The sequence below is a fragment of the Xenia sp. Carnegie-2017 genome, unplaced genomic scaffold (genome assembly GCF_021976095.1).
Source record: "Xenia sp. Carnegie-2017 unplaced genomic scaffold, XeniaSp_v1 HiC_scaffold_17, whole genome shotgun sequence".
Lineage (NCBI taxonomy): Eukaryota > Metazoa > Cnidaria > Anthozoa > Malacalcyonacea > Xeniidae > Xenia > Xenia sp. Carnegie-2017.
In genome coordinates, this window is record NW_025813479.1 from 693,689 (window position 1) to 717,830 (window position 24,142).

Below are 24,142 nucleotides of genomic sequence, written 5' to 3' on the forward strand. Positions count from 1 at the left end.
TGTCTACCTTTATGTCTACCTTTATGTCTGCCTTTATGTATACCTTTATGTCTACCTTTATGTCTGCCTTTATGTCTACCTTTATGTCTATCTTTATGTCTACTTTTATGTCTACCTTTATGTTCCACCTTTATGTCTACCTTTTCGTCTATCTTTATGTCTACCTTTATGTCTACCTTTGCGTCTACCTTTACGTCTACCTTTATGTCTATCTTTATGTCTACCTTCGTGTCCACCTTTATGTCTACCTTTTCGTCTACCTTTATGTCTATCTTTATGTCTACCTTTATGTCTACCTTTATGTCTGCCTTTATGTCTACCTTTATGTCTACCTTTATGTCTATCTTTATGTCTACCTTTATGTGTACCTTTATGTCTGCCTTTATGTCTACCTTTATGTCTACCTTTGTGTCTACCTTTATGTTTATCTTTGTCTATCTTATGTCTACCTGTCCATCTTAATATTCTTCCAAGAAACCACTGCGCAAATATTGATCACGATATGCGGTCTCACGAAAACTTTTAAAAAATAAATTGAGATGAAGGAAATTTGATAGTGCACACATATGGTGTAATTGCCTTTAACAAGGTGTGTTGAAAAACATGATTGATGGGAAACTTCAATTCTTCTTTGGGATCATATTAAATTTTAATAACATTTTACTTTTGAGAACGGAGAGGTAATCTTTGAAATGCAACAATGATTTTCAGATTAAACAGTCAAATGCTCACGAAAAATGTAACATGAGAGCTGATGCTGTAGCTAGATGAGTTTTACGACATATTCGAGATTCAATCATTTTTATTCAATACTTTTCTCAAACACGGTCACTAACAGTTCTTTATATGCCTTTTGTGTGTCTCTTACCATGATACTAAAAGATACAGTTAGGTGTTCCTCTGTTGCCCTTATATTAAAATCATCAAATTATACACATTGTACGGCCTTCGGTGTTTTTACTGTTAAAGACGTTGACAGAGTTGACTCAGTTAACTAAGTTTCTCAAGGAAAGGAATTTTAAGTTGAGATACGTGCTAGATAACTCTGTTTAGCAATGCCATCAATTATAAAAAAATTCTTTTATTACTTACCGGTTTCAACTCAACATTAACTTTATCTCATGGGTGAAAGGAGTAGCGTAACTTTACCTAACATCTTCACAAGAGTTGCGCTCTCTCTTTATAGAAAGGAATCGGCATCTTCATGGGTAAAAAAATTTCCACAAATACAATATCATAATCCTTACGCATAATTCAAACACAAATCTATTGATTCGTGTTAGTAAACAGAAGTTTGGAAATTGGATCCAAATAGCAATTTTTTATTGTAATGTCAAAAACGTTCAGATCGCGCATGCATTGTGGTCATAAACATAAAGTTTGAGTTGAAAAACTCTTAGATTACCATCGGTAATTTATTTAACGCTTTCAAATAAATAACAAAGGCTGACACAGCTAAATTGTTAACTGTTTTGTTCTTTATTTAACCTATCATTTCTAGTGCATTAAGGAACGTGGCATCAAAGATTTCAGAGTCTTGTTGACAACAAATGAAGATATCATACAAATGCCAGCTTTCCATGCGAACGCTAATATTGGCGTGGATCGACGCAAGTCACGACAATGGATCTAAACAACATTTACAACAACCTACTTTATTTCGTGTTCATGCATTTAGCAGGATACCCTTATGTACGCGCGTACCTATTTTTTAGTAAATAAAGTCCATAATCCAAATCCTTCCATAATCCTTAATCTGAATAAAAACAAAGATAAAGTTTTAACAGTTTAAAGTTCAAAAACACGCATCGATATTTACCAAAAATTATTGGAAAATTTCCTCTGCTTGTCCAGTCTAACCATGACGAGAAGGTTCGACGCAGTGATTTTTGGAGCTAGTGGATTTACAGGACAGTTTGTTGTGCAAGAGTTTGCCAAACAAAACAAGAAAAGTCTTCGCTGGGCCGTGGCTGGAAGGAACAAAGATAAACTGCAAAATGTACTCAACGAAACAACGAAAGTTTTAGGTTATAGATCTTTTATTGCTACTAGCTAGATATAATGTTGTGATTTATTTTCTTATTTTATGGTTTGAGTGAAAAATTATAAAACTGCCAACGTTTAAGTTTTCATTTTATTTGTGGATTTTGTTCAAGTAAAATCTAAAATGTAATCACATTACTTTCACAGACTAGCGATGTAAACACTATGATATATGGTGTTGCAAGAATATATACAATAAGATTTATTATAAAAAAAATGGTTATCATTTTGAATTGCGATGATTGCAAGCTACCTTTTAAATTTTGTAGAAATGTGTTTAGTCATATGACCTAGCCTGTAATAAGCATGTGAGTTGAGTATGGTAATAGACAATTGATCTTTGTTGACTTTTATAATACTGAATCTTTTTGTTTAGCTTACAAATCAACAAATTCCTTTCTTTAAAATATCAGGATACAGCATTATAACTGATTCATAATTATTCTTCATACTAATGTTAACAGTCAACCATCTAAACTAAGTGTTATATTATCCATACAATTATATCCTTTTGTGTCAACACTTTATATCTGTAGTTGGTGTTTCCATGTAGGTGATGATTATTCTGGCATAGATATTCTTATTGCTGATGTGAATGATGAAGAATCATTGATGTTGATGTGCTCACAAGCTCATTTAGTCTTGAATTGTGTAGGACCTGTAAGTTGATGAAATACCCTAATATCCTAATCTTTTAAGATGTTTCAGGTGGTTTACTGTAATATTTTAAATGCCTGTTTCGAGAAGCATTTTTCACAATTTCTTCTACAATTAGCAAGCCAATTTTCAGTGATAATCTTTCACGATATTCAAATGATGTTCATTTCCTTGATATTTCAGAGTAGGCTTCTTAAATTCGTAATTTTGTGACAAGACTTTATTTTGTGTAGTATCGATTTTTTGGTGAGCCTGTTGTGAAAGCATGTGTTGAAAATGATTGTCATCATATTGACGTCAGTGGTGAACCAGAGGTATAGAAAAATTATTATCACAATATTTATATTGATGTCAGTGGTGAACCAGAGGTATAGAAAAATGATTATCAAATATTTATATATACCGGTATCATGTGAATAAATGAAATTTGAACCTCAGACAATGACAGCTTTCTTGCTATGATTAGGTCTTGTCATTATTGCAAAATTGACCAGTTTCAACCCCTATTTAAATGTTCAACTTTAATTGTCATACTTTACCAAATTCTCAGAAAATATGAGTCTGTGATTCCATATTTAGTTTCTAGAAACAATGCAATATAAATATGATGAAAAAGCTAGAGAATCAAAGATATTTGTGATTGGTACTTGTGGTTTTGACAGCATCCCTGCAGACATGGGAATAATTTATGCACAAAAACATTTCCCAGGTATAAGAATATTACATGAATATAATTAATTGGCAATCATAATGATCATATTATAAAAATCTTCAATGCACCCCCAGCAAATCTTAATTTTATATGTAATGCTTTCAAAATGCTTCTTGGTCACAACAGAGGAAATGTAGGGTTGAATGTGGCATAAAATGTATCTATCAAATTTTAATTATTAGGTCAATTGTGTCATGTTGAAAGTTTTCTCACAGTCAGTGCTGGAGACAAGGTATGACTACTGCTAATTCTATTCATATGGTATTGTAATCAAAAGAATGATGCCATGAGACGAAATATTGGTTTGCTCACATGAGAGTAACATTACTGTGTAGGGTATGAGTGGACATTTTGGTACATATCAATCTATCATTTACGGAATCGCGAGTGAGAGAGAAGGCAACCTGAAGAAATTGAGAAAGCAACTTTTCACAACTCCAATGCCGAGGGTTGGTCCCAAATTAAAAATGAGGTGAGTAAGAGGACATTATATAGGAAAGTGAAATAGTCTTGCATGATTGCTGAAGGTTTGATTGGGATAAGCAGCGATAACCTTTACACAACCACCAAATGTGCATGTGCATTAAACAAATCAACGGCGCGAACTTAATCACGAGAAGCTTAGTTTTCTCAATTAGACAAATTTCCACGTCTATAACCAGTGAAAGTGGCGATGTTATCAGTTGTTTCCGACAACAAAAGCGTTATTCCACAGGTTCTTGAAGGCGTTATTCCCGTGCGTTTGCTGCAACAGTCGTTCAGTGATAGTTTTTCATAAATACTGTTTGAAAATGTTATATTTTTCTTTCACTTGTAGAGGTTCTGTGTTTTATGGCAAAGAGTTGCAAAATGGTCCTTACCATTCCTTGGAGCGGATCCTTCCGTTGTACGACGAACACAACGCTACAGAAATGATGAGTTGAAGAAAGCACCTTTACAATACGCGGCCTACTTTACTATGCCATCTCTCGTCTATGTTGTCTTGTTGTTTTTCTTTGGCCTTGTTTTTTTCATACTAGCATCTTTTCAAAGTGGTCGAAAACTTTTGGAAAAGGTGAAGAAAATTTCCCGGCTTCGTAGTTTTAGAGTGATTTGAGATCCTTTCGAATAAAAATCTACACTGCACTGTTCACCTTTATAAACAAAGAAAAAGATTTTCACAGGAAGCTGTTTATGCAATCACTTTTCCGACCAGATTCTTTCAAGTGATCTTTAATTCTTTGCTGTCGTCTGAATATTTCAAAATTTTACAGATTTCTCTCGCATTTTGTTGTAAACCTTGAAAACTTTTAATTGAAGCAATGTAAAGCTTCCTGTAATGAAGCATTGTAAAGCTTTCTGTATTGAAGCAATGTAAAGCTTCCTGTACTGAAGCAATATAAAGCTTCCTGTATTGAAGCAATGTAAAGCTTCCTGTATTGAAGCAATGTAAAGCTTCCTGTATTGAAGCAATGTAAAGCTTCCTGTATTGAAGCAATGTAAAGCTTCCTGTATTGAAGCAATGTAAAGCTTCCTGTATTGAAGCAATGTAAAGCTTCCTGTATTGAAGCAATGTAAAGCTTCCTGTTACAATACCAGGCTACATACTGCAACAAGTTTCATTGTGTTGCAAGTTTTCTTCTTCATGGGCCTCACACCTCTTAGTCATCGCGGCCTTACCACAGCCAATCATCTCCTTTCATCTGTCCAGGCAAATTTACCATACAATTCATCCATACACTTCTTTGGTAATCATAGATATCTCATCTGGCACTTGTAAATTCAGCGTCATTTTACCTATGTATTTATTAGTCCACCTCTAAGTGACCAAGCCATCTTTCGTCTTAGCTTTGTGGCCGTATATGCATTATGTTATACCAGATCTGGTTTAACGAGCTTAAACACCCCCCCTGTTTTGAAGTTAATAACTATATAAAGCTCGATCAGATTTAATCTAGTAAAAAAAATTTGCATTCATGGCTATACTCTTCTTGGCATTGTCTCTACAACATCTGGCATGTGCAGCAATGGGATACGTCATAAATAAATTAATGTGGCACATTTTGGCATATATTTATTCAAAACCATAGGTCTTTTTCTAAAGTACTTTAAATTTAAAATTGGGCATTGCTGTATCGCTGATGCCCTCGTTCCTGAATTCATTACCTTCTGTTGCTATTAAACACTTTAATTTTGACATTTCAGTATCCGAAGTTATTCTCGTTTGGTTTGTTTTCACATGAAGGACCAACGATAGAACAGGTTGGTAAAACCCGAGAAAATGTGTTTCAACTTTGATTTAATTTATTGAGGCGAAAACATCTCGTAACGTATCGTCTGTCGTTTATATTAAATAGATGAAAAATACTGGTTTTGCCATGACATTTTATGGAAAAGGTTTCAGCAAAGAACACGAAGGAGAGATTGGGTATTTCGACGTTAATAATATTTATGGTACTTTGAAGATGATATATAATGACGCCTTTTCTTCTCGTACTGTAGCTCCGAGTCGAAGATGGATAAAATAATCGTCACTCGTGTTTTTGGTCCAGGTGTGTCATGCATAAATACATCATTACTACGTATTTTCCCACACATGTATTCTCTATCACCTAATATCCCTCTCAGGTCACATATTTATGTGCAGCAAGAAAAACTTAGACAACGAACTGTTTTTCATGCTATACCTCGCTGATTTATCAATTTAGAGCCGGGCTATATGACCACGCCCATCTGCATGGTTCAAGCCGCTATGGTGATATTAACTGAAAGAGAAGCTATGCCAGAAAGGTTGGTAATCACACCATGATGTAGAGTTAATTAGAGAGGTGATGCCAGAGAGGTTGGTAATCACACCATGATGTAGAGTTAATTAGAGAGGTGATGCCAGAGAGGTTGGTAATCACACCATGATGTTGAGTTAATTAGGGTAATAATACCGGAGAGGTTGGTAATCATACCATGATGTAGAGTTAATTAGAGAGGTGATGCCAGAAAGGTTGGTAATCACACCATGATGTAGAGTTAATTAGAGTAGTGATACCGGAGAGGTTGGTAATCACACCATGATGTAGAGTTAATTAGAGAGGTGATGCCAGAGATGTTGGTAATCACACCATGATGTTGAGTTAATTAGAGAGGTGATGCCAGAGAGGTTGGTAATCACACCATGATGTTGAGTTAATTAGGGTAATAATACCGGAGAGGTTGGTAATCACACCATGATGTAGAGTTAATTAGAGAGGTGATGCCAGAAAGGTTGGTAATCACACCATGATGTAGAGTTAATTAGAGTAGTGATACCGGAGAGGTTGGTAATCACACCATGATGTAGAGTTAATTAGAGAGGTGATGCCAGAGAGGTTGGTAATCACACCATGATGTTGAGTTAATTAGGGTAATAATACCGGAGAGGTTGGTAATCACACCATGATGTTGAGTTAATTAGAGAGGTGATGCCAGAGAGGTTGGTAATCACACCATGATGTAGAGTTCATTAGAGAGGTGATACCGGAGAGTTTGGTAATTAAACCATGATGTAGAGTTAATTGGAAAAGCGATGCCAGAGAGGCTACACCATAAGGTAAATTTAATTGGAGAAGTGATGCCAGTAATTACACCATCTGATAGAGCTGACCAGAGAAGTGATCGAAAAAAGTCGGAAAGATTCTATAACGAATCATAGCTAGTGACTTGCCTATCGCGAAGCATGTTTCTAGGAAAGCAATTCTTAGCCTCGAGTAAGCGCGCGATTTATCAAAAATAACCCAGCCGTATAATAATATATGTTGTTTATTATGCACGAAGTAATTTTTACAAATTTATCATGCATCGTGCTTGGTTTATATTTATTTGTAGTGGAGGTGTTTTGACACCTGGCGCCGCCTTCGCTGAAACGACGTTGATTGAAAGGTTGGATTCAAATGGCGTTCGTTTTGTCACCGTCAAAGATGCAACGAACATTAAGTTGAACGTAAATGTAGAATGATAATTGGTATAGTGACTAGTCATCAAATAGAGACGGTAAAACGATGATTGTAAATCTTATGAAGGTCATCTTGTGTTGTTAGACTTGTTGTCTCAAGCCTTTGTTATAATGATTTCGTCAGTTCATATTAAAGAATGACGTATTATGTTGTCGAGAAGTTTACGTTTTAATCTATTGTAAATCTATCCCAACTTTATCTTGTTTGTTCATGTTTATCGTGGTTTGGAATGATGGTCGACAATATCTATGGAAAAATTTAAACATTGTGTTAACCGTTGTATCTTTATTCGAAAAAGCAATGTTTAACTACAAACACACTGCAAGATAAATGATTATGAATATGTAATATTTCATTCATATTCTTTGCGTCGCCATGATCCAAGATGTTGGCTACGAAGCTGGGACTCTAGAGTTAGTAAAATCGGCTAAACACCACATGATCTCCGATATATTCTTCCCCGAGACTTCATTACCGGTACAAATCATCCGGTATGTTGACCGAAGGAGAGTTTTCCATGGGAAAGGATGTTAATGTCGATCCTCGACTTCTCTTCTTATCCATAGAAACCAATTCCAGTGAAAATGCTTCTGTTTATGCAATGCTGTGCATTTACATCAAAGGCATTCACTTGCTCTCGTATTGAATAAACAGCCATTATCTTGCAATTTGACCTCTTCCGACAGTATTCTCGAAGATCGGATTTCATACAATCATATTTAGCACATGTGCGTTTAAATAATTCAGTGCTATCTCCCAAAGCCAAGATACACGCTAGCGTGCAACGTTTATCGTTAATCCAATCGCGTGTTGACAAGTACCGATGTTCTTTGTACAGTGATTCATAATTCAACGATAAATACGCTCATAGATAAGAGATACGCATGCGCGGAAGCATAGGACGCCGTCTTCAAGGAGCATTCTAATTTAGCGCTGCCACAAGACGATCATTTTTGGCAACACTTGCATACGATAAGCTAGAAGCCAAGAACAAAAATCGAAAATGTCCATTGTCAAACAATTCAAAGGAAATAAAATTTTAACATCGGCCGAATTCGTCACGTTGTTCAAAAAATACGACAAAGACGGTAAGGGCATTAATAATAGAATTTCGTTGGCAGACTGTTGTAACTGGCCGCTAAGCGTGAAATTTATATCGTATAAAATTATCCTGTGTGTGTAGAAGGCTTTGTAAAAATACGTGGGCGAGTCGAAGGTTTATCTAAATTGTTAAAAATAATTTTTGTTGTTTGAATATCTAAATATAGGAAATGGATTCATAGAAGCTGGTGAGCTCGATTCGTTCTTGAGAGATCTTTGCTCCGAATTGGGAAGTGAAGTAAGAAATGCATTCGTTTGATTTTCATTTCGAGAGAAAAAAACGCAAATTAAATACCATCTTTATTCTTTAAAACTCTTCCACAACGCGGTGCTGGAGAAAATAATATTGATACTCCGAATGAGGATTTTTTGTTTTGTTCATTCAAGCAGATGGCATATGTTTTCAGATGATATTAATGTTTTGCCCTAAAGTCAAGATCTTTGACGACAAAAGCTCTAGCGCGGATTATAAGTAATATGTTAATTCTTCTTTAGTTAATTGGTACAGTTTTTTGAAACTTAAAAAAATTTCTGAAATGGTCAGTGGAAAATATAGCTACAAACCGCTTGATTTACGCCTTTTTAAAAATATTTACAGAAGACTAGATAACTCTCCATTCCGTTCCTATTTTAGCACAGAAAAAATCTATACTATAATCATTGCATAAGTTTTTTCTTCACACTTCTAAACCGCGAACAGCTATGTCTTACTGGCTGAATTCCAGTCGGTTTAAAAAAAACACATCCCAATTAAATTGATTGGGGATGCTTTTAAAGGCAACTCAGGTGATCTCGGAAAAGCTCTTAAATTTAGCCATCATTTTGTGGCGGTTGATCTGTATAAAGTTGTGAGGAGTCTCTTTCAATTATTTAAAGAACATATCGATCAGAAACATGCAACTCTGAATATGTACCCGCATACTATAAACAAAATATATGATGTATGACAAAAAGTCTTGAGGAAATATGAAAGCAAATATAAATAACTGTTCGTGGCACGATTAATAAACATTTCAAATGCTTTTCAAGTGCAAATGCTTTTAGTGACTTTATAAGGACTACGCAAGTTGGTTTCGCTCGTTTATTCCCATACACAAGAGTCTTGTAATAAGAAGAAAACGAGGGACTACGAACAAACTTGTTTTATGAAATTGTTTAACTTTAAAACGCAGCGACATGTGTTTAAGTAAAATTAAGTTGAAAGTTATATTGGCTAGTTTGGTTGCGTCGGCGTTTTTCAAATAGGCGAAAACTATTATCATAATTGCCAAAGCAACTAAACGCAGCTTGCATGGAGAGCGCATCAAATTTGCATGGCATTAAGCGACAGCTGCAAAAACGCTGTTAGCATAGTTGTAATTACAAAAAATCGAATAATATTCCTCGCATGCAAACAGCAAACCGTTATATACACAAATGCTGAGCTGCAACAAGGGAAATTTCCCTTATCAAAGTTTATGTTTTACAACAAAGGGAGTGACAAATTATCCTATTAAAAGGTTAAAGATTAATCGGCTTTGAAACAATTTTAGAAGTCGAGCAAAAGCAAGCACGCACTACATATTTAATGACTATGGAAATTTGACTCACATTTGACTTCGATCAAGTACGAGCCACTGATGTTTCTTTATCACAGGTATATCTGGTGGTAGCATTTCTTCCACATTGCCATAATTTATTTACCTAAAAAGACATGAATGTCATTTTAAGATTTTTAAAAAAACTATGGAGAATAATGTGAGACAAAGGAATATACTAACGAAAGAAGCCAAAGAAGTTGTTACGACTGACAGACATATTTACATGAAGTACGAAAGAACATACAATTATACGCAAGTACTCAACATTTGCGAATAATTTGTCTCTTAGAGTGTTGAGCATTCAAGGGCTGTTTATTGTTTTGTAAAATACTTACTTTATGATTATGGTAAACTACAGCTAAAAGTATGTAAAAAATTAACACGGACGATGGAAGTTAAATAACTGGGGAGATGGGCAAGGAGAGGGAGATGGGCAAGAGGGGGAGATGCCTCGTTGTAAAAAATTAACACGTTTATTTTCTTTTCGACTGAATGCAGTCACAAATTTAAATTTTCTCCCCTTAACCAGTCTTGATTCGCTTACAACGACTGTGTTGGTTTTATATTTGTGAAGACTAGATTTTCACATAACTAGTGTCAATAAAGTCTTCCTCCCTAGTAAGACCAATTTATTCATCACCAGCACATGCGTTTTACACAAACATAGTATGTGTATTCTTAAGTAAAAACAGTTATATAAAGTTATTTTTCCCAGAACGAGCTCAAATGCGGCATAAAGGAGTTGAAAGAGTTGGTCCTTACAAAGTATGACGTCAACTCGGATGGAAAGCTCAGTATGGATGAGGTATTATTGCTTTGACTTAATAGAAACTAAAGAACAACAATGAGGGTTTCTTGTCTATGGTATAGGCAAGTGTCACGAAAACTTTGCTATTAAAGTTGTTTCATTCAAAAGAACTCGTAAAATGACATTGGACTTTCTCGTCACATCTCTTCATTCTCAAGGTATTGAAGTTTTGTGACGTCCGATTTATAAAGAGATGACGTCAAATTGCACATCACAGCAAATTTAAAAATATCCTTTGGTTGCCTGCTTAGCTTTTGAACGAAATACCTATGTAAAATTTCATGCCATTAAAACTTAACAACGACACGAACTCTGTCCTGTTGATATGATATAAGATACAAGCACATGTTCATTATAATTAAATTTCATTATGCAATGTGACGTCACTTTCTTTATGAATAGGACAACACGAAACTTCGATGTGTTGAGAATGAAAAGATATATGAAAAGGCTGTTTTAGAAAGTCCATTGTTACTTCACGGGTTCTCTTCAATGAAATTGTAATTTCGATAGCAAATTTTTCGTTATACTGAGCTATTAAATAAAATAAAATGGCGATTTCGTTGCAGATGAGCAAAATTTTACCGACTGAGAAAAATTTCCTAATGAACTTCCGCAAGAACGTGAAACTGACATCGGTGGAGTTCATGGAGGTACTGGGATACTCATTGTTATATGTGTATGAATATGGATACGTATAAGTATAACATAAGTAAAAATATAAGAATAAGTATAAGTATAATATGGATATGTATAGGATCTCTAGAGCTATGGTCAAATGTAATGCAATTTATTTTTGAATCAGTGATAATTCTATTTCTAGATTTGGTTTCACTATGACTTAGACAAGAGTGGATTCTTGGAAGGACATGAAATCGAGGTAGTTGAAATGTTGCATACAAAATACCGAGTTGCCCCTCCCTGTTATTTTGTCACTTCACCTATGTTCCGGGGGGTATATGGATGACAGCCATAGATAGCACCAGCATAGGGGATCTCAACTGCGCACTCACGTACATCTGTTTTTCAGGGTTTCATCTACGATTTCTTGAAAAAAGCCGAATTTGATGTTTCTCCAACGAAAATCAAGGCCTCGAAAGACGACATTGTAAGAACAAGATAAATAAACTATAAAGAAAAACGATAGAGCGTTGTTTATGAAGTCTACACTTTGATAAATGACCTCTGCCAATGTCAAAGTTTAAACGAAAGCATCTAATTGTTTGTAGGGTAACCTCGAACTGAACATCCACGTTGTCATCATATTTTGCAGATTATTGCTGACGATTCAAAGTGTTTTTATTTTTTTCTAGTTAAATACAATTGATTCCAACAAAGATGGCAAAATTTCACTCACTGAGCTCGCTGAGTATGTACACGTAATCAATCTTTGAATTTGTGCAATCTGATTGGTTCGTTTAACAATGTAATATTTTCCACGGCCAATCATATGATGCAAAAAGACGTAAAACATTTGAAGAAAACATTCATGACATTTCCTGCAATATTTCTTCTTTGAACAATTTGACTCTATTTCGGTAAAATTTTCATTGTAATGTGTTTAAAGGTTATTGCCGGCTGGCGAAAATTTCTTCAAGAAATACGAGGTTCGGATTGACATCATTCATAAAAATCATGTGAAATGTGCCTTTCAAAATTGAAAATTGTTACAATTTCTTATCTCAGCACAAGCATCGATTGGATGAACAAGATTTTAACGACATTTTCGCCCATTACGACAAGGTTAGTGCGTAATAAAGCGTCTGAAACAAGAGAATGTAAGATGATTCATCTCATATCTCATGAAAACATTGGAAAATTTTATTTTGCGGAAATTATGACAAAAAATAAAGACGTTCCTTTTTTGACAAAAATTTGATGTATACATCACACACTTGGCATTATCCTGTTTCTATCCAATGTCATCCCCGATCGTTGTCTATTTTATACTCACTTGGCGATCGCGAGTTTATGAGAGCTTTTTCTATCAAGCGTTACCCCCACAACATTCTATATTCATTTAGATCACGAGCTCACAAGATCTCTCTTTATCCAATGCTATCCCTCGCTAGATTATCTATTCCATGTTCTTCGTACTCCATCAATTCTTCTTACCTTGCGTGTTTCCATTTTCAATGTAGGACAAGAGTGGTCAAATTGAGGAGAAAGAGCTGCTAGCCTTGCTTAAGGACGTTATGGAGAGAGATGGAACGGTAATTGAACTATTCTGAAATAAAACAAACCAAAAAATTATCACAATAAATACTAAATTTCATAAAATAGCATAAAAATATCAAGCAATTTGATTCGTGCAAAGTCATGATTTACACAGATACGCAGATTGACGTCATGATTTAGAAATGAAAACTTAAACAGAAACAAACAAATGCACGACGGTCTACAACATTTTTATAGACTAAGGTTGCACGCAATTCATATAGCTGCATAAAATAAGAACATAGCGATACGGCGTATATTCATCAACTAATGGCCTTCTGTGCTACGTAAAACATCACAGTGCCTATCGTTGTGTTGTAATTACACTCGTAGTGTAGTATGAAATATCACAGTCCCTATGGTTGTGTTGTAATTGCATTCGTTGTAAATTTAAGTTGAAATATCACAGTCCCTATGGTTGTGTTGTAATTACACTCGTAGTGTAGTATGAAATATCACAGTCCCTATGGTTGTGTTGTAATTACACTCGTAGTGTAGTATGAAATATCACAGTCCCTATGGTTGTGTTGTAATTACACTCGTAGTGTAGTATGAAATATCACAGTCCCTATGGTTGTGTTGTAATTACACTCGTAGTGTAGTATGAAATATCACAGTCCCTATGGTTGTGTTGTAATTACACTCGTAGTGTAGTATGAAATATCACAGTCCCTATGGTTGTGTTGTAATTGCATTCGTTGTAAATGTAAGTTGAAATATCACAGTCCCTATGGTTGTGTTGTAATTGCATTCGTTGTAAATGTAAGTTGAAATATCACAGTCCCTATGGTTGTGTTGTAATTGCATTCGTTGTAAATGTAAGTTGAAACATCACAGTCCCTATGGTTGTGTTGTAATTGCATTCGTTGTAAATGTAAGTTGAAATATCACAGTCCCTATGGTTGTGTTGTAATTGCATTCGTTGTAAATGTAAGTTGAAACATCACAGTCCCTATGGTTGTGTTGTAATTGCATTCGTTGTAAATGTAAGTTGAAACATCACAGTCCCTATGGTTGTGTTGTAATTGCATTCGTTGTAAATGTAAGTTGAAACATCACAGTCCCTATGGTTGTGTTGTAATTGCATTCGTTGTAAATGTAAGTTAAAACATCACAGTCCCTATGGTTGTGTTGTAATTGCATTCGTTGTCAATGTAAGTTGAAACATCACAGTCTCTATGGTTGTGTTGTAATTGCATTCGTTGTAAATGTAAGTTGAAACATCACAGTCCCTATGGTTGTGTTGTAATTGCATTCGTTGTAAATGTAAGTTGAAACATCACAGTCCCTATGGTTGTGTTGTAATTGCATTCGTTGTAAATGTAAGTTGAAACATCACAGTCCCTATGGTTGTGTTGTAATTGCATTCGTTGTAAATGTAAGTTGAAATATCACAGTCTCTATGGTTGTGTTGTAATTGCATTCGTTGTCAATGTAAGTTGAAACATCACAGTCCCTATGGTTGTGTTGTAATTGCATTCGTTGTAAATGTAAGTTGAAATATCACAGTCCCTATGGTTGTGTTGTAATTGCATTCGTTGTAAATATTACAGTTTGCTCAGAAAAACAATAAAATGAATTTCTCGCTAATTTCTTTGCTAACAGAGCCCGAGTTTATCTGATTTGGAAGATTGCAAAGTTGATATTATGAAAATCGTCGATTCAAACAAGGATGGAAAAGTATCACGTGATGAACTCGCCTTGCTTTTATCCGCTCAATAATACGTCAATATTCAAAATATCCAAGAGAAAACGTTTTGAAAATTTTCCACATTATAGTCAGTTTATCAAAAGTTTAAAATATCTTTAAATACAGGATGTGGTGTTTGTTTACGTGAATGACATTTGATTGTGTCTAAATTATTTAATAGTCATATACAGAGTCAGCAATGTACTCAAGTACATCAATTGAAAAGTTAAAAACGAATATATGAATTGTTGGTGCTATGTCTGTATACAAAAGAACGAACAAGTGTGAGAGATGTGGTCGAAAGATATTCTTGTATAAATACGAAGATGGTGCTTTGCCATTATACAAAAGAACGAACAAGTGTGAGAGATGCGGTCTAAAGATATTCTTATATAAATACGAAGAGGATGCTTTGTCTTTATACAAAAGAACAAACGAGTGTGAGAGATGTGGTCTAAAGATATTCTTATATAAATACGAAGATGGTGCTTTGCCTTTATACAAAAGAACAAACGAGTGTGAGAGATGCGGTCTAAAGATATTCTTAAATAAGAAGTTGCAAGTCGAATACAATACATACAATGAATATTCTGTTCGCAAGTTTTGAAACGTGAACATCGACAAGAAATGAAAGCAACAATTTGTTGTATCCAAGTTACTTCATGATATACGATAATACCAGGCAAAGGATAAGTGAAAATTTGAAAACATTCGTAAACGTAAATTAATTGGTTTCGTAAAAACGTTCCCTAAAATGCTGCTCATTCGTTGTCTGCTGTTCTTTTTGAATATCGAGCACGCCCCTGTGGAAAATCGTTTGAAAAGTTATATTTAAAGCGTCGAAACATAATCTTCGCGGTTCTCATTTGGCCAAGAAACGGTTAAAATTTATAAAGACACGATTTGAGAAAGAGTTAAATTCACTTTAAAAGCAGCCGAATCTTAGGTAGATATCAAGATAATACAGGTGTACGTAGTTTCTCCATCTTGTAGAAATTATTCCCATCTTTTTCTTACCGTTGAACGTTATAAAGCGTTTATTCAGATTAAATTCTTACGCCCTTTAATTGAATACCAATGTAAATGCGAACGAGAAACAAGCAAACACACGCTAAGACTTTCATATAAGATAACATGAATGCCTTGGCAAATATTACAGCATTAACCATTTAGATGAAAAGAACCGCATGTTGATTTAGTTGCCTTGGGGGAAGCTCGCCCACGTGAGGGTGACGTCACAGGAATGACGTTCCCCGCCCAACGTATGCAAAAATTTAAACGCATGCTCAGAAGGAATTACAAACCAAAACATTGCAAGTGTGATTATCGGTTTAGTCGTGATCGGGAACGTTTGGCTTTTGGGTATAATTAAAATATTTTGGCATATTTTCAATACAATCCACCGAGCAAAATGAGCTGGAAAAAACAGGGAAATTTCCAACGTACGTACACACAACCTGATTTGTCAAAAATCGAATTAAAATCAAAGGTGTGTTTCGAAGATTCGTTTATTACAAAAATACAAACAATATACACAACAATTGTTGACGGTATTTAGAGAATTGAATATCATTGACTCGCTTGTGTAGTGATGATTTTTATTTCGTTTTGTGCAGTTAGACGCAGAATTTCGAAGAGTTTCGATCGACCGTCATCAGTACACAGAATTTGCCAATTTCTACTCGTTTTTGGAGAAACTTCACCAGTTAGAGAAAAAACCATTTACTATTTGGTACACGGATCCTGACAGAGAACTACTTCCAATCAACAATAATAATAATTTAGCTGCTGCTCTACAACATACACATCAAAGATTACGGCTGGTTGTACAGAGACAAGGTGAGTGGAAATATAGTTATTTTGTCTATTTCTTGTGGCATTTTTGATTTATTTAAAATTGTGATCGATTATTATGAGCTTTGTCATAGTGACTGCCTAAAAGCCGTAATTTTATGTGCAATTACGTATTTGCGTCAAAGCATTTGCGTCAAAGTATCTTTCTATTGTGGTGTTTCAATTTTAATTGTATATGTCTGACTATTTATGCGTGTGACTGATGTGTGACTCCAATTTTTGATTGGCTTAATTTGATATTTTGATTTGAATATATAAACTATGGCCATAAGACACTTTTGAATTTCATTGGGAATATAATAAGGTTTGAATAAGCTTCAAATGTATTGAATGTCGATCTCAGTATCTCAATAAAGGTTATAGATTCACCAATTCCCATAAAACAATATTTCATACAATTTCCACACAATACTTGATTGCTTTAAACAAACACTATCAAATAAACACATGGTTATTTCTCAAGGGAAAAGCTACAATTCGGACAGCCAATTTGATTCACCATCAGGAATTGGATCACCCAAAAGAAAGAACATACTTTCCAACGTTACAAATGTGGTTGCAAGTCGTCCGAAAATGGTCCACAGGCTTGCAATAAGTACACCTTCAGATTTCAGAAGAGTTTCGGCCATTGTTGATGTTGATATTGTACCAGAAACACATCGTCGCGTTAGACTGTTAAAGCATAACAGTGATAAACCTCTTGGTTTCTACATCAGAGATGGTACAAGCGATCGAGTTGTTCCAAATGGCATTGAAAGAGTACCTGGTATATTTATTTCGAGGCTTGTACCTGGCGGTTTGGCAGAAAGCACAGGTTTACTAGCAGTAAATGATGAAGTTCTAGAAGTCAACGGTATTGAAGTTTCAACTAAGACATTAGATCAAGTGACGGATATGATGATTGCAAATAGTCATAATTTAATAATAACTGTGAAACCTGCCAACCAACCAACACCTCAGCCTATGAGTCGAGTGTACAAAGATTCACACTCGGTTAAATCAAACCCAGATCTTTCACGAATCCGACTGGAAGATAACAGAACATTTTCTACCCCGGATTTGCCAACTTCATTAAAATTGGAAGCTAACAGTGGCTATCATGGAAAAAGCAGCGTCCCACAAGCGTGTCGCCTAGCGGTATGTTTTATAAAGGTGGTAGTGGTCTTGTAAATCCAGCATGTGATTTCATGAATGATAGTGGGGATGAGGGCGAAGTGGATGAGGATGGTGTACTATCTATTTGAACCATTATGTATATAAACTATTGAAGATATCCAATCTGTAGGAATTTAACAATTCAAGTTTCATGACATTTTATAGCAAAATATTTTCAACTATGACATTATCAAAAGTCGAATTGTAGTAGATGAACAACTTTTGCAATGATTGTTTAGATACAGCACTAGTTATTTTTAATCAAATATCAAAGGATGAAAGCCTATTGAAGGATTAGCAATTTTAGTGAATAAATATTTTAGAGAAGCTATTTAAGTAATATTCAACACAGAAGACTATTTTGGCCTTATGTTTCAGCAGAATACATTTAAAGTTTCATTGTTTTTGAAAAACTTTTATTTCAAGATGAACTTTTTATTGGAACGATGAACAGTAATAGCTGATTTATCCACTTCAATATTTGAAATTTTTTGTGAAATAAGAAATATTCGTCAATTATATAAGTTACGGGGTACTGTGAACTGTTATGTATATATATGATTGTACTTTTCACGTTTAAATACAACTTTTGTATAATACACGAACTGGGCATGATACTTGACAAACTCGTGTCGAGGAAGACTTTAAAAAGCTCGTTATAAAGCAGCTATCAACAATATTACTCTACAAAAAGACAACGATAGAGATGTTGTTTACCTTCCGCGTGTCCTGACAGTTTCAACTTGTTTGAAACTATCTTTAAGTTGACTCCTTTCCTCGAAGCTATCTTCGACGCCACGTTCGTTGAAGTGAAGACCATTTTGAAATTGAAATGAGCGGGAAACTTTCCATATTTCGCGGGTACCCCCCTGATGCCGACTGGGGGAGGGGGGGTGAGAGGATGAATTTAATATTTCATTGCCGAGGGAGGAGGGGGGAGTTCAAGCTAGATTTCCTATCAGAGAACTTGGAACGGATAATGATGGAAACATCAAGCGAAAAGAAGGGATATTTTGTCATATTTTTAATGCGGGAGTTGTTTAACAACATGGATGGAGGGGGTTAGACTAAAGTCACTAAAGACTCATTATTTCATCATACTATGGTGAAAGAAACAAGCTCTGCTATATTACTGATAAACAGACTATTTCATTCACAATTACCTCAGAATGATTACAACACTTTTTTTGCATGAACTAACGTTTATTCCACTAATAAATAGACATAATAAATGAGTGAGCACTATACAACAATTTGTAATGGCTTTTGTAAAGTAAATTAATATGTACAACCAGGAAAAAAACTATCGTGAACTACGGTATGAGCGTTTAGCTGTTAACCACACAAAAACTACAGTCAATAACACAAAAAAAAAACGCCACAAGTTGTTTTTCTTTTCAACGAGAAAATGAAAAAAGTGTGCTCCTAATGATTTTTAACCACAAGTCTTAGCTTATCTTTTCTTTATTTGTTATTGACATAAACAAATGCATACTTGTCAGTCTTACGACAACGGTCAAATATTATGATTGGCAACTAAACGCCCAGTCTATATATGCTTTGACATGTAATACACTTTTGAGTTTTCGTCAAGTACTTAAAAGAAAAACGAGAAAGTAAACATGATTTCAAAAGCTTTAAACGAAAATGACGCCTGCCGTGACAGTTAGCCATTTTCTAGCTGCAAACTATAAAAATTCTCGCCTTCAAATTGAACATATTTCATGTTATGATACAGAACCAGAAAACCTTTCCGGTTTTGCATCTCGAGTTAGTATAGAAGATCTTGCTTTGCGAATGATAATCAAAATGATATAACCGCTTTGATATTTCAATACTTTTTCGGTCAAAAAATGGCTCTTCGAAGGTTTATAGAAGAAGCCACGAATGGCGATAAAATACGTTAAAACGATGAGTAAACTAGCCTATGTAGATGGTGTATAGTTGTCAATTGTTTTATACACAACAGATGGCATAAATTCTATACAGTCTGTTATGAGGAGCTATAGTAGATTGGTGAGAATATTTTACAATTATCATGTTACTTTCAACGTTGGTCGTCCATTCTTTCACTAACTACGTATGGAACTTTTCACTGCTGAGAAACGTCGTCGTTCGTGGGAAGCATGCCTGCGGACAACGATAAAAAAGGAATGATATTTTTGTGACTAATTTCCTGGTTTTGATTTACAATTGTAAATAAATTCATGAAAAATGCTTAAACAATTAATTGACTATAAAACGCGCTTTTACGTGTTCATCATTGGGAAAAGAAGAAAAATAATTGTTGTGACGTGTAACGATAGACAAAAGTAGTGTCCAGTCCTTCAGTGTCACTTCAATTTATTTAAATGCCTTACTCATGAGCCTTCTAAGAATAATATCTTTCTTATAACGAACCCACGTCCCATCATATACAGATGAGAAAACCCCCCAAATTATTGAATTCCAGACTGGAAAGTTTCAAACTTTATGAATTTTCATGAAATTTATCGAAACGTTGGAATGTAGTTATTTTTCTTTGCATAAGACAAATACGTTTCTACTCACTAAGTTGGTTTCTGTCGTCTTTTCGCAGTTTAAGGACAGTATAGTTATAAACAACATTGGCATTTTCGTCAAATCTATGTTGATAACCATCGGCACCTATACAAATATTTCACCTCGAGTCAAAGTATTGTCACGATATTTTAACTTTAACTATTACAACACGGAGACTATATTAATTTTTGATACGAGCTACTCACCAATAAACTGCCTTCCTTTGAGTTTCTTGATGATATTCACGCCACTTGGTTTTTGCTGGGCCTCCAAAACTTCGTGCAGCGCATGCGCAAATTGAAAAACAGCATCGTACAAATATACGGCTTCAAATGGTACCTAAAGTAGATAATAAATGACATTCAATATAAAAATGAAGGCTACACAGAGACAAACCATGTGTGGTGAGATGTTCTGGACAAGAGGCGCGTGCCTCAATTCTCAAATACTTCATGTAAAAAAGATCAGTGTTATATAGCAGTATATGGGGTTATCGCATTTGTTATGAAGACAGAAAATTTAATTTACATCTTCAAAACCAACCTTTGCATGAGATCTGTCAAAAATACACTTTTTCTCTAGGTACAAACATCCTTCGTATGCCTTACTGAACCATGGCTTTCTTGGCGAAGCTTTTCTTACGAGTTTTTCAAACTTCGCGAATTTTCTTGTTTCGACAGTGGGAACCTCGCTGATCAAAGACAGTTTCCTAAACCCTCTTATCGTCACGTTTGTTCTTCTTGGAGTGGTAAGTTTGTATGCGCTGAAGAACCATTTGAACGGTCGTAAAATGTACATTCGCATTGATAACCGGTCCAGCGGTGTTGAAATGAATTGGTGACTGTCGAATGGCGAATAAGGGTTTTTCTCGAAATGTGCTTGAGTCGTGTAGACTATCTCTCGTGTCAAGTCAAACGCTGCGATGATAATTGTAGCTACACAAAGAAAAAGATTAGGAATAAACCGAATGAAATTCGCTAAGATGAACCCGAAGATGCGAGTTCAAATCTCGTCCAAGTCACATGTTTTTCATGTGCATATTAAAACCGTGTTACGATTAATATATTATATGTATTCTCTGATGATGGCTTTGGAATAAATTCGCTAAAGCAGCATGAAAATGGATGGCTGAAGAATCCGAGCTGCATTTAAGTTAATTTACACAAGATCAGTAGCATTTTATGTTATATCAACTTTAAACCCTTACTCAGTAGTAGATTCAGCAATAGGCGAAATGAATTGGGGCACTGTTCATTGAGAAGTTTCAAAAAAAGATAAAATTACAAATAGAATTGCTTTTAAAGTACTTTAGTAAAGAGTATATTCAAGAATGCCGGTTTGTACTTTACTTTGCCAAATTTTGCATCTGCTATTGATGTTACAGTTCATCATAAGAGAAATTAAATCGTGTTGACTATGGGCGTAGATAGATCGATAGTGGAGGAGGGGGGGAGGGGCAAATAATCATACATGCCCGATATCCAGGTTAGTTTCTTTTGCCACCATCATTTTCTACGGATTATATAATGTTTATATGAATACGAGCCTTCCCACCCCCAATTATCAATCTTTCCACGCCCATAAACCTTTTCCACAAGCCATCCCACTGGAAATCTTGTAACAAGGTTTATACGAATATGAGCTCTCCCTCCCTCCCCCACCCCCACAAATTATCCATCCCCTTCAACCCACAAACCACTTCCGCTGGCCATCTCATGAGAAAGGCTTCAATAAAAATGTTCTAAAATGTCATCGTAAAGAAACTATGCTACAAAAATACCTTGAGATTTAAAAGGCAATAAATAAAGATACTCGGGAACCCTGGAAAAAAACACATGGTACTGTATCTTGCGTTTCAAACCGGTTGCAATGTTGTTCTTTTTGAGAAGATGTGTAAAGTATTTCTTAAAAGAATGCCATTTCGCACCATCTTCGTAGATAATATTCACCCGTTTCAAACCCCTTTTCTTAATGAGCTCAATTAGTTTCGACGCGGCCTTGCTGTGCAGGGGATTGGTACAAGCGAAATTTGAATGCTGCGCTTTGTTCCAAACGCGATTCACTTGGCAATCCTAGGAAACGATTAAAACAGTAAAATTTGTTAGACACATTTCATTGACCATACTCCATGACAATGGTAATGCAAAAACAACCAGTCCCAGATCAATGAACATAAAAATTTAAGAAAATCCACATGTTTGCTGTTGCAATATCAAAGAAAAGTGCGCATCATGATTTGGAAATCGACATTGAGTATTGTATTTCATTTAATTGCAATTTCATCGAGTTATTTTTTCATGAATGAATTTTTTATGCAAACGCAAAGGCCTGTCAACCAGCTGCGCAGCTGTAAAAGCAACGCTTCCAAATAAGGTTCCTTATCTGACTATCTAACTAGCATCTAACCATGGCTGAGCGAAATTCGACGTCAATTTAACGCAGGCAAAGTATGGAAGAGATAGGATGTAATATAGAATAACAAACGTCAAACTCTAGTTACTTTAAAAGATAATTCCGAATTATCCCCAAGAGGGGCATTTTTGTCGGCAATTTTCAGCATCCTGATCGGACAAATTCAACAAATGAAATCGTTTACAAAAGGAAATGATAAGAACTAAAGTCTCGGCGAACGTGCACCTCCAAGATTGCGGAAAACGGTTTAAAGTGTACTAGAGAATTCTCATATGGGAAAATGGAAAAAATTTACAGAGGCGTTTTTTATTTTCATACGCGGTATTTTGGATATTTGGAGAATGTTTAGGTAATGACGTCTTTGGCTGGAACATCACTGAAAAGCTTAGCTTCCTATAAAAACTTCACTCGAGTGTTTACTTAGTAAATTTTAAACAAATGAGAGAAATTTCGACGTAGATATGAACATAAACAACGAGAGTATGAACTTTTAAATCAAATTTAAAACATGTGTATTCAAATTACAAAATACACCAGCGCCCCGAATTGAGTGAATTCGGTTAAAAAAAATTCCGCGTTACATTCAAGGGCACGGCGAGCCTTCGACAGCAAGTATAATATTTAAATCTTGTTTAAAATACAATACAGACTACTTCGAGAGAGGATTATTGTGAATTACGCGAAAGTCAAAACAGCACGGCAACATTCAAAGTTCATAAAGGAAAAAAGACAACAGCTGATTTAAACCCTCAAGTTGCCAAAGTTAATCAATATTTGACCATATAAAGCTCTGAAAGTGAAGAAAGGTAGAATTTTTTACTTACGAAAGATACAACCGCCTTGTGATTCTTTTTCGCCGTGTTTACAGCCTTGTGAGCATGACAACTGGGACCAATAAATCCGACAACGCCTTGATCTATTTGAAACTGTTGTTGCTGGATCAATTTGGTCTTGTTGCAAGCAGTGTTGCTCCAAAGAAAGCCGAGTTTTGCTCCTTTCAACAACCGTGGATGAGCGTTGACTTTGCGCACAGCCAATGTTACGGCTGAAGCGTACTCTTTAGCAGAAGGATGATCCCAATTCAAATCGTATGTGAATGGCAACAGTACACCTAACTTGTATTCGTTTTGAGACGCCAACGTTCGATGGAACACCGATGCAAGCACCGTGAGAGACGATATGAACATGGTAAGATCAAAAACAGCCATTTTCGAGTTTCAGGAAAAGATCTCCTTGATTTCTTAGATCGTCAAGGTAATGAGGGTAGCGATGTTCCAAACTTCTCACAAAGAGTGCCTTTCAAGTTTGATCTAAAGAATATAAATAAAATTCGTGCCATTACATTATGAAGAAATAAGTGGTGATTATAAAGGCTGGCTGTTGTTGTTTGGTATACAGATATTGTGA

The 24,142-nt window shown here is 35.3% G+C and overlaps 4 protein-coding genes and 1 long non-coding RNA gene across 5 annotated transcripts in view; 3 read left to right on the forward strand and 2 right to left on the reverse strand.

Moving 5' to 3' along the window:
• Positions 1 to 1,301: 1,301 nt before the first annotated feature.
• LOC124437769 lies at positions 1,302 to 1,908 on the reverse strand. The gene is made up of 3 exons (XR_006945839.1): positions 1,820 to 1,908; positions 1,705 to 1,756; positions 1,302 to 1,629 (listed from the first exon to the last, which is right to left on the reverse strand). It is a non-coding gene; the product is annotated as an uncharacterized LOC124437769 (long non-coding RNA).
• On the forward strand, positions 1,778 to 7,531 carry LOC124437766 (saccharopine dehydrogenase-like oxidoreductase). The gene is made up of 12 exons (XM_046987695.1): positions 1,778 to 2,027; positions 2,597 to 2,703; positions 2,934 to 3,014; positions 3,280 to 3,409; positions 3,595 to 3,644; positions 3,748 to 3,884; positions 4,232 to 4,466; positions 5,597 to 5,653; positions 5,749 to 5,819; positions 5,894 to 5,943; positions 6,100 to 6,181; positions 7,250 to 7,531. The coding sequence occupies exons 1-12, from the start codon at positions 1,862 to 1,864 to the stop codon at positions 7,377 to 7,379; spliced, it is 1,296 nt and encodes a 431-aa protein (XP_046843651.1). The 5' UTR covers positions 1,778 to 1,861; the 3' UTR covers positions 7,380 to 7,531.
• Positions 7,532 to 8,259: 728 nt separating this feature from the next.
• Positions 8,260 to 15,010, forward strand: LOC124437759 (calretinin-like). Its single transcript, XM_046987689.1, has 11 exons — positions 8,260 to 8,465; positions 8,646 to 8,716; positions 10,774 to 10,863; positions 11,436 to 11,519; positions 11,690 to 11,746; positions 11,897 to 11,974; positions 12,180 to 12,235; positions 12,434 to 12,473; positions 12,553 to 12,609; positions 13,008 to 13,079; positions 14,689 to 15,010. Exons 1-11 carry the CDS (start codon positions 8,381 to 8,383, stop codon positions 14,803 to 14,805), a joined length of 807 nt encoding a protein of 268 aa, XP_046843645.1. The 5' UTR covers positions 8,260 to 8,380; the 3' UTR covers positions 14,806 to 15,010.
• A 1,052-nt stretch (positions 15,011 to 16,062) lies between these two features.
• On the forward strand, positions 16,063 to 18,387 carry LOC124437756 (partitioning defective protein 6-like). Its single transcript, XM_046987684.1, has 3 exons — positions 16,063 to 16,262; positions 16,390 to 16,612; positions 17,091 to 18,387. Exons 1-3 carry the CDS (start codon positions 16,185 to 16,187, stop codon positions 17,795 to 17,797), a joined length of 1,008 nt encoding a protein of 335 aa, XP_046843640.1. The 5' UTR covers positions 16,063 to 16,184; the 3' UTR covers positions 17,798 to 18,387.
• A 577-nt stretch (positions 18,388 to 18,964) lies between these two features.
• Positions 18,965 to 24,142, reverse strand: part of LOC124437754 — a 56,357-nt gene continuing 51,179 nt past the window's right edge. The window contains exons 8-13 of the mRNA XM_046987683.1: positions 23,560 to 24,045; positions 22,104 to 22,395; positions 20,867 to 21,258; positions 20,530 to 20,662; positions 20,333 to 20,428; positions 18,965 to 19,912 (exon numbers count right to left, since the gene is read on the reverse strand). Coding sequence (XP_046843639.1) covers positions 19,875 to 19,912; positions 20,333 to 20,428; positions 20,530 to 20,662; positions 20,867 to 21,258; positions 22,104 to 22,395; positions 23,560 to 23,943 — 1,335 coding nt within the window. The 5' untranslated portion in view covers positions 23,944 to 24,045 and the 3' untranslated portion in view covers positions 18,965 to 19,874. The remainder of the gene's footprint in view (positions 19,913 to 20,332; positions 20,429 to 20,529; positions 20,663 to 20,866; positions 21,259 to 22,103; positions 22,396 to 23,559; positions 24,046 to 24,142) is intronic.

Coding starts and splice junctions, on each gene's coding strand:
- LOC124437759 (XM_046987689.1), top strand. CDS start 8,381: ATGTCCATTGTCAAACAATTCAAAGGAAATAAAATTTTAACATCGGCC. Junction 8,717..10,773: donor GCTCCGAATTGGGAAGTGAA/GTAAGAAATGCA, acceptor TATTTTTCCCAG/AACGAGCTCAAATGCGGCAT. Junction 11,747..11,896: donor TGGAAGGACATGAAATCGAG/GTAGTTGAAATG, acceptor TCTGTTTTTCAG/GGTTTCATCTACGATTTCTT.
- LOC124437766 (XM_046987695.1), top strand. CDS start 1,862: ATGACGAGAAGGTTCGACGCAGTGATTTTTGGAGCTAGTGGATTTACA. Junction 2,704..2,933: donor TCTTGAATTGTGTAGGACCT/GTAAGTTGATGA, acceptor TATTTTGTGTAG/TATCGATTTTTTGGTGAGCC. Junction 3,015..3,279: donor ACGTCAGTGGTGAACCAGAG/GTATAGAAAAAT, acceptor TTCCATATTTAG/TTTCTAGAAACAATGCAATA.
- LOC124437756 (XM_046987684.1), top strand. CDS start 16,185: ATGAGCTGGAAAAAACAGGGAAATTTCCAACGTACGTACACACAACCT. Junction 16,263..16,389: donor AAATCGAATTAAAATCAAAG/GTGTGTTTCGAA, acceptor CGTTTTGTGCAG/TTAGACGCAGAATTTCGAAG. Junction 16,613..17,090: donor GCTGGTTGTACAGAGACAAG/GTGAGTGGAAAT, acceptor TTATTTCTCAAG/GGAAAAGCTACAATTCGGAC.